The sequence below is a fragment of the Equus przewalskii genome, chromosome 28 (assembly GCF_037783145.1).
Source record: "Equus przewalskii isolate Varuska chromosome 28, EquPr2, whole genome shotgun sequence".
NCBI lineage: Eukaryota > Metazoa > Chordata > Mammalia > Perissodactyla > Equidae > Equus > Equus przewalskii.
The window spans coordinates 25,042,439-25,060,631 of NC_091858.1; the positions used below are offsets into that span (position 1 = coordinate 25,042,439).

An 18,193-nucleotide genomic window follows, 5' to 3' on the forward strand; every position below is an offset into this window, starting at 1 on the left:
TCATGATTTCACGTATTTTCGAATTCAAAAATAAGTAAATAGAATACATTCACAGGAGAATTAATGATATGGGGGCATTCCTGGTTGGGAAAGGATGACTCTGTCGCCAGCTCTAAGAAACATCAAGGAAAAGCACAGACCTATTTACTTGATGTATTTACAGTCGCAGACGCACTTACACAAGTCACACTAACATCATGGTAAGAATTGTGACGTGTGTGTCAGTGACCCATTAGTTCTACACAGACTTTGTGTCTGACAGTGGCAGTGTTACCGCGAGAGAGCTTCATTACATAAGCATCAGACCACCTTAGAATTCAAAGGGACCTTGAATTTTTCAAACTGCAGGTTACGTCCATTAGTGGGTCATGCAATCAACAGAGAAGGTTACACCAGGGATATTATTTAACAAAACAGAGTAGGATATAAAATATAAGCATATACAGATGGTGAGTAGTATTTCATGAAACTTTCGTTTACAGTATTATATATTTACATGTATACACACACATGCGTATATATATATGCTCAAGTACTGCATATGTAAAATGTGTCAACACATTCTGACAACACAGACTCTCCAGTAGACGCAAGCATATCCCCTTCAGCCTTCCCATCAAAGGGGATGAGGATACAGACGTTGCTGGCAGAGCATCCTGTGGGTCAGGCATGGTTTCAAGCTCTGCTCATGTGTTAATTTTTATCATCCTCATGACAATACCTCTGAGATAGATACTATCATCGTCTACATCTTGTGGATTAAGAACACCAGATACACAGATGATGACCAACCCGACCGAAGTCACCTAGCCAGCTGCAGCAGCGCCAGGATTTGATCCGAGACAAGCTGGCTGCAAAGACAAGCTCCCACGGCCCCCACCTGAGAAGTCGTGGTAACAGGGAACTCATGTCCCCACAAGATGGTCCACTGCATTGCCCAAGTCTCCCCACAGGCTAGCAGAGCCAGTTCTCGAACACAGATCTCCCAGCGTTCAATCTTATGCTCTCCACGACACCTCATGCAACAGTGTCCTTAGTAAGAGCTGTTTCATGAGGCAGAAATCAAACGAGCTCAAGACAAATAAAAGATAGATACAAGCATATTTGAAAGAGAACATTTATTTACATGACTATTTCCTTTTTACAACTCCTACAGCTTTAAATAATAAAATTTTCCAGGAAATCAAGTAGTTTTAAATTAAGATATTTGAACAAAGAAAATTTTCATAGTATGATTTTTATTTACAAGAATTTTCAAGAGTTTTAAATAGTTCTTTTGAAACTGCACAGCACAACTAAAAGCCCTTTTTTAGACCTTGCATCTCTTTCAAAAACTTTTAGTGTAGGAAATTATGCTTATAGTCAAGTCCTTGCAACCAGAACCTTGCAGGTGAAGATCTCGTTAACACACTTACAAAGAGAAATCTGCTTCACAAATGATCCCCATTTTGGCTCTGAGCTGAACCTATGTGACATGTTTTGACGGTAAGCACACATACTTTTTAGACAACTTAAATTGCTTTAATTAGAACCTTCTGGAAGTTTTCTGTATCAGTCATACGGTTGCTTACAAAGTCGTTGTGATGTATTCTGAGCACACATTGCCTTTACGAGGAAGTTTGGCCGAGTCTGAAGGAGACACGGGGGGTGAGAACTTCCCTGGGCAGCTTTTCCTCTGCGTGTCCAGTCCCAGTTGAGATGCTTAATCATCCTCTGATATTGCACATGCAAATCACCGACTTTTTAAAAGAACTGACTATTCGTAAAATGATCAACGATAACAGTGATCTGACATCCTTTCATGTCACACTGACAGATTTCAAATATTTATTAGTGAAACTATAAGAGAGGATAGATTTTCCTAATATTTTAAGCACGAGTTCCTCTGAACAGTTGGTATAACATCCATTAAAAAATAGAAAAGATTAACCTTTACCACGATCAAAGCTGCAGCTCACAATAAGAAGCGCGCACAGCTCTCTCGGCGTCTCTGGAAGAACCGCCAGGGGCTGGTCGTGCCCATCACGCGGCGGCAATGGAGGTGTCGTCCATCAGTCGACCCTGCGGCTTTAAAATGCGAAAATAAAACGGGTTTACAAAATAATAATGACAACAAAAGCTCTACTAATTGAAAAGATTTTGAAATTCTTGGAACTGTTTCACAAAAGCAGAGTAAATGTGTGCCAGCATCAAAATCAAATGCGTTCCTCTCCTTCCTGCACCCCGCCTCTTTCTGCACTTGAACCTGGGGGTGGCAACCCCACAGCCTAGGTGCTGTCCTGTTCCCTGCGACACCAGCTGATCCCGCACCCCCACCTGCTGAACCCAGGTCACTCAGGACTTCCCTCTTAACCTTGTGTTCCAGCAGCTACTGTCAATCTATCCCCGGCGCACGTGAAAGGGAACCTATCACCACTCCTGCTGAATGATCAAGTGTTTTCTCTCTTGCTCAGGTGTCTCCAGCCTTGAGCAGGCCACAAACCTGAGCTGAGAACACAAGTTCCTGGGACTCAAGGCCTCCAGTCTCCTGTTTGAGAAGAGGCAATTCAGAATGACGAAAGGCCTCAGGGACAGAGGCAGCAGACAAAGGCAAAACTTTCCCTTTCTCTAAGGTCACTGAGGGAAAACACTCAAAACATCACAGCAGAAGAGTAAAGGCTAAGAATGACTAAAAGCTCTCATAATTGTCCTTAGGGTAAAATTTCTGACAGGTCAGCAACACGCCAGAGAGCCATCGAGCAGCTAAAAAAGTTAAATTCTTGCAAATAATTTTATTTTATTATAGAGATATACATTAGCAGACCTCTGTGGAAAAAGCAAGAGAGAGACAGTGTTCAGGACATGAAACAGAACAGTGTTACACTTTACCACCAAAAGCCATTTGCCATGCGTTAGGCGTAAGGATTCCGGCAGGATTCCCTGGCAGTGAAGGGAGCTCCAGCTTTAGTGCTGTTGCTGTGTGGCTTTATGCATGCACGCGTGCGTGCATGTATGTAGCCATGCGTGCATGCCGGCATGCATATGTAAGTTAGGTCTCTGACATTCAAGGAAGGAATGGAATAAATGAAAGTTTTTTAAACTTGATGTAATTTTTTAGTACTGATGGAGAATGTTCTGTTTTAGAAACAGAATAACGGCTCAACCTGGTTGACTCCTTACCCCACAGAACCATACAAACAGGGCAGAAGACAAGTACATCAGGCAATTAGAAAACTGAGATCTGTTGTTCAAAGGAAGAAAATATTGATCCAACCTTGGTCTAGGGCAGCATGTCCAACAAAATCTATGTCAGTGCTGTCCAATACGGTAGCCACTAGTCACATGTAGCTGTTGAGCACCTGAAGGGCGGCTAGTGTGACTGCGTAACTAATCGTTAAATTAAGTTAGATTTTAATTTCAATCTCAATATGCACACGTGGCTAGTGGCGATCATACAGGAACAGCACAGCATCAGGGTGTAATAAAGGTGTGCTGGGATATAAAGTTTTAGTGAGTGATTGTTCACTAAGTAGGAAAAGGGTGAGCCTCATTCACTGTCCTTAGTGTGACAGGTAAACGATTTAAGTGTAAGTTTCCCCAACTGACAAAGGAGCTGGCTCTGAGGAATCCAGTCAACTTTTTGGGCAGTGTCAAGTTACTACAAAGTGGTAGCTGTATTCAGAGAAAAGATCAGGGCAGGTAGAAAAGGGCCTGTTAATTACGGTAAAACTTATGAATGTTTCTTTTTCTGGAACCTTTCTTCATGGATTTAAACACTACCCAGAAGAGGTTTGCTGTGAAGGAAAATCGGATACTGAACTAGCATGAGCTGAGATCAGGTTTGGGGGTACTGAGCCCCACAGGGAAAGGAATGAGAGAGAGTAATCGATGGCACGGAAATCCTGATTTCTCGACGATCGACTCTACATCTCAAACAAGCCACGTCTGCACAGCTAGACTGACCACGTCCGAACGCTGACCCACACTCTCACCCTGATCAAAGCCGCACCTCTGAGTTTAGGGCCAACTAACTTCAGGTCACACAGCTGGAAGGACATCACCCCCGCTCCCCACGCCGGTCAGGAGACTAAAATTCTGAGATTTTTCCTTTACAGTTTACAAGTATGGTGTACAGGAGCTTAGAAGAGTTAATAAAACGACTTTTTTGCAGATGCAAAAAAAGTTGTATAAGTCTGGAAAGATAAAAGCTAGGAAGATTGTGAAGAATATAGGGCCAGCCCCGTGGCCGAGTGGTTAAGTTCACGTGCTCCACTCCGGAGGCCCGGGTTTTGCTGGTTAGGATCCTAGGTGTGGACATGGCACCGCTCATCAGGCCATGCTGAGGTGGTGTCCCACACAGCACAAGCAGAAGGACCTACAGCTAGAGTGTACAAGTGTGTACTCGGGGGCTATGGGGAGAAGGAAAAAAAGAAGATTGGCAACGGATGTTGGCTCAGGTGCCAATCTTTTAAAAAGAAAGAAAGGAATACATTAACACAAACTAATGACAATTTACCAAATCCTACATTACATAAAAAAGGGTCAGTTCCCCAAAACTTGAATAAGACAGGCACAAAAAAGGAAACAGTAAGCAACGTAACTTGTCATTCCAAAAGGGGGTATAAATTTAAAATAAAAAGAGGGCACGTGGGGTTCACTTATATTCACGTATATCTGAGTTAGTGAGGGAAACCAGAACTCTCTGGAGGGACAGCCTTCATTTTAGGCATTGAGAGTGGCTTCCTCGGAGTGAGGCGCTGGACTAATGAACCACACGTGCGGCCTGGTTCACTCTCACACCACGACCGCCCTACACGCTCTGTTACTGCAAGAACCTGGAAACTGTATCACTGTGAAAAATCAAAACATCAAACCAGAGGATAGTTTCTGACAGATGATCATTTTCAGAAAAGACCCAGATCCAGCGTTACACAGTTAAGAGAATTAGGAGAGTTCAGGGATCATATTTAAAAAGTTAATCCATTTTGATTAAACACTAGTTACAAACTAACTACAATTTTAAAACATATTTTACTAAGTCAAAGATAAAACATGTTTAAGGCTACTATAAGGATAAAATCATTATTTACCTAAGGGAATAAAAATTTTTGTAATTAGATTCTATAAAATAATAGTAATTTTATAGAAATGAATAGCAGTGTTGCCAAATTCATATGATATAAGTAAAAACTATGACTGTTAGTCTCAAAATATTGTACACTGAAGTTTGCATGAACAAATGTCTTCTTTTGTTCATTTTCCAAACAGTGCATTTAAAGAGCAGAACACTGCTAAGCCTCACCTTTACAAAAATACTGGTGGGTATAAAGCGCCTGAGCAGCTGATTGGTGAAGTTAGGAAATCTCAGCAAGTTGATGTTGAGCGACGGCAGCTGCTGGTATCCAGCCATTAGCGGATAGAAATTATACAACATTTCCTGTTCTGTGCCAGGCAGAATACGTAATCGAATCTAAGTCATAAAGAGAAAGAAAGATCATCAAATTTACAGACTTGCCAAATCTATGTGTTGTTACCCCTAGATTATTTACAAATGCGCAAACACCCAAATCTTTCTCATGAAATATTCTCTCTCTCCTGTTCTGTCTTCCAGATAGATGCCAAAATGTAGGGCTGAATCAGTATGAGGCTAGGACCATCAGATAACAAACGTATAAAAAATATGTGCGTGATTTCTCAGTTTCTCAAAATGAGAACACCAGACAGAGGTGTCTTAGACTAGGCAGACTTGAGTCACAATACGTTACGGGATAATTTGTAGAAAAGTATCTTTGTAAACATTGTGTCAACATAAGAGAAACTAGTTGATGCTGGTGTTTTCTTTTGGGGATTTCACCTTTGTGGTAAGGCAAGTAACTTCAGGGGGAAAAAAAGGTGTTTGGAAAATTTTAACAAAACTTTAGAAAAGAACACAAACTGGTGAGATTTGGGTATCTTACATTATCTAATTATTTATAAGTCAATATGTGAAAAAGATCAAGACACACAAGAAAAGCATACTCATTTGCAAATGAGTACATACAGGTATGATGCGTCAAAGATAATCTACGCGTGTGCGTACCAACACAGCATAGCTAATATTGAACTTAATATAAATTCTAAATTTAAATTAGTGTCTGCACTTACAGTATACTTCATATATAATTCTGTTTTGCATTTGACAACACAGCACTCAGAATATGCACAGCACAGATGACTAGCCAGGGCAGATACTTTTAAGTGTTACGACATGCCTGTTCCTCTAAGTGTCCTTGCTAATAAGTTATTTACTGACTACTGAGGCCGTCTCTGTTATCACTTCAACGGTGGAGGACAGTGTTCTCACTGAAACGTGGTTGTGCCTGAGAGCATATGTTCCCCTCAAAAATCTGAAGAACTTTTCCACCTCTGATTTGAATGGATGAATCAAAATACCTGAATAATTTATTTTCATGTGTAGATACAAAATTGCATCTAAACGTACCAAAGATAAGTAAATTGTATACACGATCAAGATCTCTAAAAGATTTCTCTGAGAGTTCAGAAGAGAGTTAGGCTCTTAATATGGGTCGTCACGCCTCCAGGCCTCAAAAGACACACACAAATAAACTCATTAGTAACAAAAGAGAAACCTAAAATTTTCAGGAATTCTCTTATAGGCCAAGGACTTGTGAACTCTTGTTTTATAAGGAGAAAGAACCTATACGTGTGCCTCGATGTGAAAACGGTTGCCCATTTAATCCACCTCTATAGCAAATGGTACTTAATCTTTAAAAGTGACTAAAAATTCACTACTATCAAAATAATAGGGTTCACCAAAATAATAGGGATCAGTTCATTTGTAAAAACTAAAAGGACAGCTCTCCATTTCCTGGCCACACTTCTGCGTCTCCACGAGCAACCGAACGAGCTATGCCCTTACCTGTTTAAGGCCTGAGAACATGAAGGCATCGCTGGGCTCCACAGAAACCTCCACATCTTGCACTAAGTTAGTCTTATTCTGCAGGTGATACCTCACAGGTAATGATTCTCTGACACGCCCAAACGACGGCAGATCTGCAGAGAAAGATGACATTTCTCTTGGTTAAAAAAATACCTCACCATTCATGGGTTCGTTTCGTAAATGAATCTCATTCAATAGACATGGGGTTATTTAAATTAATACTACTACTGCACTCTTGCCAAATAAGAAAATCCTTTGACTGGACAACAGCCATGGGACTACGATGAAACAGGCTAAGAAGAATCAAAATCTCCTTCTGGAATGGATTGACTTAGAAAAGGTCTTAGCTATCAGGAGCTGAATTATATTTTAAGAACAATTTTAAAAATCTACAAAAGATTTCCCTACATATCACTGATGGTTAAAGAAGGAATGACGGACATTATGTGCCTCTTGATGGGAGGACACAGCATTAACTATGAAGCATTCTTGCCAAAAACTTGAACCTGAATCTGATCAAGCCTCACTACCAATTTATAGGGACAGAGAAACACTTAACACTGATACAATGCAAGGAGCAAAATCCAGATGCAGGAGGCTCTACGGCACTAATGACTCACTCTCTTCAACAAATAAACAGCAAGGAAGATAGGGGGAGCGGGCGGTGGTGGAGGAGGTGATGGGAGGGTGGCAGTGGAGCGGGGACATAGGGAGTCTGGCTGCCTATAGATTTCACAAGTATGAGACATCCATCGACTGCAGTGTAGACCTTAAAACAAACTAAAGAACATTCAGAGTCAACTAGGGAAATTTCAACACTGGAATTTGACAATACTAAGAAATTATTACTAATTTTTTAAGTCTTGATAACAGTATTGTGATTATGTTTAGAAAAATAACCACTAATATTAAAGATGCATACTCCAATATTTACAGACGAAATACTATCTGGTATTTGGTTCCAAATAATAGGGGTAGGAGGAAGTGTGTGGAGGTAGAGATGACACAAAACTGATCATAATCTACTTTTGTAAATGTTGGGCATTTTTCATAATAAAAATTTTTTTGTAAATCTTAGAAGCTAAAATAAATATCCTTACTGGATTCTTTTAATTAAGTAAAATCTGAATGGTGGTACCTGCGTTCACATGCAGAGGGATATTTTCTACAATCACATGTGGCAGAGTGATGACAGTACTGATGACAGGGATGTTTTCCATGGCTGAAGTCCTATGGCAGAAAAGGGCATCTTTTAAATTCACATTTTATGTGAGAAGTTAATAAATTAAAAACAGGGAACATGCAAATGCACCAACTAGTTTCAAAGGAAATACAAATTATTTATCCATCTTCTAAAACTTGATTAATAGAAGTAGTTTTGTGAAGAGCTTTTAGAATCCCACTTTTGTTTTGAATATTTCTAAGTAACAAGCGGTTATAATCCCAGGCTGCTGGCTGGTCCCAGTGAAGTGAGGAACTGTGCCAGAACGCAGATCAACTCAATGTAAGTGGTAGTGTGGTGATTCCTATTATGACACAAACACCTTGTCACACTGAGGACAGTCCCCAGATGAGCACCAGACCACTTCCAAGTGCACTGTTATAACTACACTCAAGTACACAGTAGACGCTGAAGAACTAAAAATATCTTACTGTCCACAAACGTAGCGGCATTGCTGCATCCCTGAGCTGAAGTGAGCAAGCTTATGGAACTGGCACATGTGTTTCCCTCTATTACAGTCAGGGTAGGGACTACAGGGTCCACAGAGTCAGCTGACCGCCAAGGAAAGCCCTGAGGAAGAGTCTGCCTCTAGAGGTGGAACAGCTGACACCACGTTCAAACTACTACAGAGCAAAAGTACAGGCAAAAGCATCTGACTCCTCTCGTTAAGAAATGTCTTTACAGTATTACAGTCACGTGACGGAAAAATTAAGCAGGGCCTTCAAAACGCTGTTTTCATGCCTATAAACTAAACATGATTATGGTAAATCCAGAAATGGGGAAAATAAAGACAAGTTAGTTTTTTAAAAATACAATTACATACTTCTCCTTTCTCATTTTAATCTTATTCACTGTTTTAAAATTTATGAAATTGAGCCATATCAAGAAAATAACATATGAAGTATCATGCACCTACCTCCCAGCCTTAAAAATCATAAAATAGCTGAATCTTCTCATGTACCCTACCCCTTCCTGCTTGCATCTCCCTCCACTCCCCTCTAGAAGTAACTACTCTCCTGACTTTGGTATCCATCATTCCTATGTATTTCTTTACACCTTTCCAAATTATCTATGTAGCCCTAAGAAACACACGGTATGTTTTACATATTTTCCAATATTACACACATGCAATTTGTTCATATTGTGAACATCTGTAGTTGTTTTGTTCACTTAATATTAAGAGGTTGATAAGTGCAGCTCTGGTTCATTCATTTTCACTGATATATAGTATTCCATTGTAGGAATGCATCACGATTGATCATTTTCCTGTTGGTGGACAGCTAGTTTGCTTCTAACTCTTTACTATTAGAATCAGTGCTGCTATGAAGATTCCTATACGTGGATCCTTGGTGACACGTTTGAGACCTTTTCTAGGACTGAAAGGGATAGACATCTTCAACTGTACCTGGTACTGCTGAACGGATTTCCAAATCAATTGTTCTAATTTATACTCCACCTCTTGAAAAACTTTGCATTGTGAAACCTTTGTATTTTTCCAAACTAGTGGGAGTACGTCTGAATCTCAGATTACTAGTAAGGTTGACCTTCTCTCCCTATGTTTACTGGCCAGCTGGCTGCTTCTGTTCCACTCACACTGCCTACTCAGGCATTTTGTTCAACTTTCTGTTAGCAGACTTGTGTTTTTCTTATGATCTGTAAAAGTTCTCGATATGAATTTTAATCTTTCGTCAGTTTTACATGTTGCAAACAGCTTTTCCCAGTTTGCATCATCTTTTCACTTTCTTTATGGTGTTTTTTATGAACTAGAAACTTGATTTTAAGAAATCAAATTCATCGATTTTAGTAGCTAATACGTTTTGTGTCTTATTTAAAGAAATTCTTCCCTACTCCAAAGTTATAAAGTGATTCTCTTATTTTTCTACTAAAGGTAATAAATATTTGCTTTTTAAAATTAGAACTTTAATATACCTGGGATCAATTTTTATATAGAGTGTAAGGTAGAGATCCAATTTTTTCCCAAAAGGATACCCAATTGTTCACCATCACTTATAAAACAATGGTTTTATACGATTATAAACATCTACAATGCTACCTCTGTAAAATATAATTTCCCTGTGTTGGGACCTACGGATCTATTTCCAGACGCTCCTCTGTTCCACTGGCTCATTTACACAAGCCGAGCCAATACCATAGTGACGGCTACTGTAGCTTCACAGTAGGGCTTGGAATGTAGAAGAGCAAGAACGCTCGCCCAGTTCTTCTTCTGGAGTATCTTGACGATTTCTGACTGTTTGCTTTTCCATATAAATTTTAGAATCAAGAGTGTCAAGTTCCACAAAAACAAAACAAAACAAGCTGTCGAGACTTTGAAGGAAATGGCCCTGAATTGATAGAACAATTTATAATATTACATCTTATCCAAATCCTACCCAAGACCATTTTGTCTCTCTCCCATTTATTTAGGTCTTCCTTTAATATTTAAAGTCTCAGAACTTTCTACAGAAAGGTAAGGTGGTACTTCTGTTAGATATATTCCTATGCTTCTTATAATTTTTGTTATTATGCAAATGATACCTATTTTATCATTTATATCTATTTTAAAAGTACACTGCCTACAGGTTTATTACTGATATGTAGAAATCCAATTACTTTTGTATAATGATGTTATATCCAGCAACCTTGTTGAAATTCTTGAAATCCTAATAATTTGTTGATTCCCTTGGGTTTTCTATGCAGACAATATTATTGACTACAAATAAGGGTAGTTTCTCCTAATGTTTTTATTTTTATTTTTTTTTAAAGATTTTATTTTTTCCTTTTTCTCCCCAAAGCCCCCTGGTACATAGTTGTATATTCTTCGTTGTGTGTCCTTCTAGTTGTGGCATGTGGGACGCTGCCGCAGCGTGGTTTGATGAGCAGTGCCATGTCCGCGCCCAGGACTCGAACCAACGAAACATGGGCTGCCTGCAGCGGAGCGCGCGAACTTAACCACTCGGCCACGGGGCCAGCCCTTCTCCTAATGTTTTTAATGGTTCTATCATCAGAATTAGTTTGTCTAAAATTTCATCAGTATAAAGGTCACAAATTGTGACAAACACAAAGGAAAGTTTAATTATCCTTTCTAATCTTTGTCTTTTGACAAATGGTCAGTGATAGCCTGTGACTTCTAGTCTGCTCTCTAGGTCTGACAGAAGCTCTCAACTATTAAATGACAATGAAATAATAAAGGCATCAGAATAGCACAATTAATGAAAAAAAGATAGGCTGATATAATTTTACCTCTTCCAGGAGATAATATAATGCCCAGTTGCTACTCCACCTTCAACATTTCCAACAGATGGGCACCGAAGACAAAAGCATTCACTAGCGCTCTCTCCAGTCTGTAAGACAACTACAAGACAAGAAAGAGTCTTTATATCCTTATGCGAGGATTTCATCTATGAAACAGAGTTTTACCTCCAAGTAATATAACAGAAAAAGAACACCTTATCCATTATACATTATTTATAGAGACTTGGAAAGTAAGACTCAGAGACGTTAAATGACATTTTCAAGGTCACAAAGTCCCTATCCAGTGTTTTTCTAATCTATCAATATTCCATTATAATAAAATAATAAAAACAGTGAGGCATCAGTATGTCTGTGACAGGTCCCTATAGGAACTAAGGAAAGGGAGCAGTCTGGAGTCAGAATAATACCCTGTGGTGATTATTTTTCTTTCTCCAAATTATTTCATATCTCTAAAGGAAACATTTCATGGTAGGGAAAAAGAAAAGAGAAAATTTTAGCTACCTGTTAAGGTACTCAAAATGTCATTCCAGAAAACTAGGCTTTCTCTGAATAAACGCAAATTACTGATCCCACTGAAACAGAATACACCACCTACGGCCTCATTATTGCCTAATGTGGCTACTTACCTCCTGTGCAAGGGTGCTTTGCTCTTGCCAACTTCACAGTAAACTCCTGATGACATGACAGATGCTCATTTAACCAAGCCTCCCCTACCTTCAGCACTGAGGACCTGCAGTGTCACTCCTTTAAATGCAAGCTGGCAACAGCACCTATCTAAAGCCAATTTTAACAAACCTAAGAGTGAAACTTTCAAATAACAACAACAAAGTCCTGAACCATTAAGTAATTGTTTTCACGGTTTTCCATGAAGAAGGTTGTGATAAATTAATGGTTATGATTGTGAGTAGATATCAGAAGCAAAAGGGAAAAAAGCTGGGTTAATCTTTAATTAATACTTTTAAGTAATTTTTAAGGACTAGGAAATGATATTGTAGCCCAGGAAGTACAACACACATCAACTCAAACCTCTTAAGATAGCTTTGTTAATACCTGGGACATTCACATTAAATTCCCCGTGAAGTCTGCCCTATTTCTAAGAAGTTAACCAAAATGATCACAGTGTTTATTAACAACTAATTAATGTCATTAACAATTAACAGTAGGGTCAAATTTATGACCTAGGAAAGTTGTTATTTTTACTGTGTCAAACACAAATTTTATAATGCCTCAGTGCTGGTGTTCTTGGAGGTGGCAGACAGAATAATGTTGCCTCCCCCACCAAGATATCCACATCCTAATTTCCAGAAAAGCTGTGTATGTTACCTTACAGGGCAAAAAGGACTTTACAGATGTGACTAAGACAAGGGTCTTCAAATAAGATTGTACTGGATTATCCAGTTGGGCCCAATCTAATGACAAAGGTTATAAGGGAAAGAGAGAGGCAGGAGGGAGTCTGAGAAGATGTGACAACGGAAGCAGAGGTCAGAGAAAGAGACATTTGAAGATGCTATACTGCTGGTTTTGAAGATGGAGGAAGGAGCCATGAGCCAAGGAATCCAAGAGGCCTCTAGAAGTTGGAAAAGGCAAAGTAATGGATTTTCTCTAGAGCTTAGAAAGAATGCAGCCCTGCAAACACCTTGATTTTAGGACTTTTGACCTCCAGGACTTTCAGATAATAAATCTGTATTGTTTTAAGCCACTAACTTTGTGGTAATTTGTTACAGCAGCAATAGGAAACTAGTAATGGGAGATTCAACAGACACTATACACTAAACACTTACTACCCAGCTACTATGTGGCTGGCAATACAAAGATAAGGAAGTCACAGCGCCAGCTCTAAAGGAGCACAAGTTTGGCAGGGGAGCCACATCTATAAATGAGTAATTACAACACAATGGGGTAAGTGTTACAATAGAAGGATGCAGGATGTACAAGGGACCATGGCAGTCAAGAAGCAAGAGTAACCCTTCGTCTTGCTAGGAGGATCAGAAAGCCAAAGCTTACCTGAGCCCTAAGGAGTAAACAAGAGGTCAACAGGTTGAAGAGAAGAAGGAGAGGGTTTTGGACACAAGTAATAATATGTTCAAAACAGATGTGGGCAATGTTTGCTGAATGTGGAAAATCTGGTTTGGTTGAAGTCTGGGACACAGCAAAGGGAAGTAGAGAGGCTGGTAGAGAGGCTGGTGTGGAAGAAGCTGGAAAGGTAAGCTGAGCCTGACTGGGAAGGGTCTGTAATGTCCTGGAAGTTTTTTAAGTAGGAACAACAAGTTTGGAATAGTTTTTTGAGGAATCAAACTCTGGCAGCAGTGCGAAAGGCAGACTAGGGGAGAGAATGGTAAGCAGGAGACCAGTAAAGAGGCTGCTTCTAAAGGCCGGGTGAGAAATGGTGAGGACGGCAGTGAGCACAGAGATGAGAAGCTGGATTCAAGAGATGTGGAGGAGGGAGAAGTTGGTGCTGGGCGGATGTGGGTGTACAGAAGGAGTCTAGTTGCTGTCTGTGTGTGTAAAGAAGATTTGCCCTGAACTAACATCCGTTGCCAATCCTTTTTTTTTCTTGAAGATTAGCCCTGAGCTAACATCTGTGCCCATCTTCCTCTACCTTGTATGTGGGGTGCCTCCACAGCATGGCTGATGAGTGGAGTAGGTCTGCGCCCGGGATCCAAACCCACAGACCCAGGGCTGCTGAAGTGGAGCATGCAGAACTTGAACCACTCGGCCATGGGGCCTGCCCGAAGGAGTCTAGTTTTCCCCGTGGTTTCTAGCTTGGATTAAGCGTACAGTGACTCCTCTAACTCGACGAGCGAATGCAGGCAGCCTAAGGTTGCATGGCAGTGGAAATCTTGTAGAAAAAGGAGACCAAAGTCAGGATCTTCGAAAGGACCAACATTTAAGGGGTAAGAAAAGGAATCAGTGAAGAATGGACAAATACTCAGCTTGTACTGAGCTGTTAGGGGAAAAGCACTGGGCTAAGGTATTTCATGTACATTATCTTCTTTAACCCTGAGAAGTGATAAAATGAACCGTCCAACATAACGAAAGAGCAAGAGGCAGGAATGAGCATTGAATCTAGTTCAGTCTGACTCTAAAGCTCACGATTATTCCACGTGAGCACAGTGAGGAGAAAAGGAAGGAGAGGACAGAGGAACAAAGCAGAACCAGAGACGGTGATTTCCAAACCACAAGAGAAAAGCACGTTTCCAGAGAGAGAAAAACAAAGCTTATGAGGGCATTCTGAAAGCAAACTACGTTTTTTATTATTATTACTTTACAGAATGTGGTACATATTTTTAGCACTTAAATAGAGATGTTTAAGGACATACGTGATTTTTATCTATTAATCTTATGTGAAGATTTGATGCCAAGATCTTCGGCAAAAACTCTATTATTCCAAAGGAAAATGGTACCTCCTTTATGAGTTTTCTAAAATGCACAGAAGTGAACATGGAGACTGCCTGTTCTTTTTGGTGTCTTCTTGAGAGCCTTGCATGGTGCTTACAGGGAAGCACTCAATAAACATCTATTGATTATTTATCGATAGATATTGAAACTTACCTACAGGCCAGATGCAAAAATATGTTGGACTTCTGGTAGCTACTCATCTAATTTTAATCTGTATTGCAAATCAACTATGACTTGTGACACTGCAGTCAAGTAGTAGATAAAGAGAGCAAATAAAACAACTCATTTATATTTGGTTTTAAGACTATATCATGATTTTTTTTCTCACAATATTCACCCTTATAATATAGTTGAGGACAATTTTGCTTGCGTTAACATTCAAAGTAATTTTTATTCCCTCTAACAGCTCCAGAAGCACACAAGCCCAAAAGACATGGAACCAGAAAGGTAACATCCTGGGTTTGAATCTCTTCTAGAAACAGTTTCAGCTGGATGATTTACAAAACTTATCATCTACTTTTCTATTTTTTCTGAAGTTTCTTTAATAAACATCATTTCCCAGTTCAAATTATAGACAATAGTAAACCTTAATTAAAAATTAATAAGAAAAAACAATCTATAAAAAATCCAAATATAAAAAATACTATTTTATTTTCAAGTACATTTTTCACAGAGCAACTTCCTGATAATAGCAAAAATCTGATCTTTTGAAATAAGATCTAACCTACTCGGGTAAATCGTAAATGATGTTCAGTCTATCTTAATTCTAAACGTGTTTTCTTTTGTGAGCATAAGTCGCAAGTTCCCTCCCTTAGCAAAAAGCTCTTACACTGCTAGCCTCACACACACACACACACACACACACACACACACGCACGCACGCACGCACACACACGCACGCACGCACGCCCAGAAGGGACTTCTGCTAATTAAGCAGGATGATGCGCATTCTCACCTTTGTCCAGCTGGGACTCCAGCTGGTCCACCGCGGTCATAGAAGGAGCAAGCTGCAGCTCACTGGACACAATAGTGAGCGCCCAGGGAGAGGCACTTAAAAGGTCCGTCATCAGCAGAAAGGGGATGTCAGCATAGACCCTTTCCAGGTGCTCAAACTGTCACAAATGAAGACAGAAGGTCGTCAAGAGCTGCATCAACCCATTTTATTTTTTCTGTTAATTTCTACACCTAAGTGATTTCCAACATGCTTCACAGGGACATACCTTTGTCGAAACAAATTTAACTGCAACGTCAAATGGAAAGACGGTTTCTATTGTTACAGTTTCATCCTGCAAGAGAATTTAAAGGATACTTTCAATGGCATTTATAAATCTTAACCATAGGTGAAGTTTTAGAAACAGAAGGCATATAAAGCACAACCTTTTACTGACCAATAAATAATTGCAGTTTATATATCAGGAAGCTAGGGTCTTTCCCCTGCATAATATCTGTAAAAGTCCACGTAGAGAGACTAGACTACTATTTCTAGTAAATTATCTTAGGGTTTTATAACAGTTCCCACTGCAAAGTGCTTTCTTATACATTATTTATCTCAGGATCTAGCGAAAGTGGGCAGGGCAGGCACTGTCAGCATTTTACAGAAGAGGAACTAGAAGTTAAGGAAGGGGAAGCGATTGGCCTTCAGCCACAAAGCTAGTGGTGTCAAACCTAGCATCTGGGCCTTCTTTTTGTCCAAGTTCTTTACCTCAGTTTGACTCGATGACTAAAATAACAGTAATAGTAATGATGATAATAATGGAATGCGACACAGTGTTACAATCACTATACATGTATCCTGTGATGCTCATAAGAACTCAAGGAAACAGATGCTACTATTACTGCCATTTTAAGATGAGTGGTGACATAGCTAGTAAGTGACAAGGGTAGAAACTGGACCGAGTCTCACCCTGGAGCCTGTACTCTTAATTCACATGCTACATCTCCTCTCCAAAACAATGGGACTCAAAAACAACGGGGCTATTATATCTTTGGAAACAACAAGCCACCTTATTGGTAAGAAACTTTTAAAAAATGTCACATTGGTTAAAAACTCAGGCTGTAATACCAGATAGATCTGGATTTTAGTCCTGGCAGGATACATACTTACTAGCTGTGTAGACCCTGGACATAGTGAAGTGACCTCGGGAAAGTTATATTTTCTGTGCTATGGTAATTAAATGAGATAATGTACACAAAGCACTTAGTGAAATGCCTAAATAATGTTTATTATATGTTTCAAATTATTTCCTTCCTCAAGATCATTAAACTCACTTTTAAACAAAGTTTAATAGGTAGGATACACAACATTCTTACTCATTTTAGCAGTTGGAAAAAAGCGTGCCATAGCTCCAGGGGTCTAAAGCCTAGGGCCTCAACATTTCCCAGAGAAAAGATCAACGAAAGGAAGAAGCAACTGAGTGATTCATTCAGATGTGGCCTATTTTTTTTTTTTTATTGAGTTATTGATAGGTTACAATCTTGTGAAATTTCAATTGTACAATAATGTTTGTCAGTCATGCTGTAGTTGCACCACTTCACCCTTTGTGCCCACCCCCCACCCCACCTTTCCCCTGGTATCCACTAAACTGTTCTTGGTCCATAGTTTTAAATTCCTCATATGAGTGGAGTCATACACAGATTATCTTTCTCTCGCTGGCTTATTTCACTTAACATAATTCTCTCAAGGTCTATCCATGTTATTGCAAATGGAATGATTTTTTTCTGTTTTGCAGCTGAGTAGTATTCCATTGTATATATGTACCACATCTTCTTTATCCATTCGTCTGTTGATGGGCACTTAGGTTGCTTCCACGTCTTGGCTATTGTGAACAGTGCTGCAATAAACATTGGGGTGCACAGGACTTTTGGGATTGCTGACTTCAGGCTCTTTGGATAAATACCCAGTAGTGGGATGGCTAGATCGTATGGTAGTTCTATTTTTAGTTTTTTGAGGAATCTCCATACTGTTTTCCATAGTGGCTGCACCAGTTTGCACTCCCACCAGCAGTGTATGAGGGTTCCTTTTTCTCCGCAACCTCTCCAACATTTGCTGCTATTAGTTTTAGATATTTTTGTCACTCTAATGGGTGTAAGGTGATATCTTAGTGTAGTTTTGATTTGCATTTCCCTGATGATCAGCAATGATGAGCATCTTTTCATGTGCCTATTGGCCATCAGTATATCTTCTTTGGAGAAATGTCTGTTCATGTCTCCAGCCCATTTTTTGACTGGGTTGTTTGATGTTTTGTGGTTGAGTTGCGAGAGTTCTTTATATATTAAGGATATTAAGCCTTTGTCAGATATATGATTTGCAAATTTTTTTCCCAGTTAGTGGGTTGTTTTTTTGTTTCAATCCTGTTTTCATTTGCCTTGAACAAGCTCTTTAATCTGATGAAGTCCCATTT

At 39.5% G+C, this 18,193-nt stretch overlaps 1 protein-coding gene across 1 annotated transcript in view; it reads right to left on the reverse strand.

The window, feature by feature from the left end:
* Window positions 1–1,101: 1,101 nt before the first annotated feature.
* The window catches only part of TRAPPC11 (trafficking protein particle complex subunit 11), a 46,341-nt gene continuing 29,249 nt past the window's right edge, over window positions 1,102–18,193 (reverse strand). The window contains exons 24-30 of the mRNA XM_070598222.1: window positions 16,013–16,078; window positions 15,748–15,904; window positions 11,382–11,493; window positions 8,058–8,149; window positions 6,899–7,032; window positions 5,282–5,449; window positions 1,102–2,067 (exon numbers count right to left, since the gene is read on the reverse strand). Coding sequence (XP_070454323.1) covers window positions 2,023–2,067; window positions 5,282–5,449; window positions 6,899–7,032; window positions 8,058–8,149; window positions 11,382–11,493; window positions 15,748–15,904; window positions 16,013–16,078 — 774 coding nt within the window. The 3' untranslated portion in view covers window positions 1,102–2,022. The remainder of the gene's footprint in view (window positions 2,068–5,281; window positions 5,450–6,898; window positions 7,033–8,057; window positions 8,150–11,381; window positions 11,494–15,747; window positions 15,905–16,012; window positions 16,079–18,193) is intronic.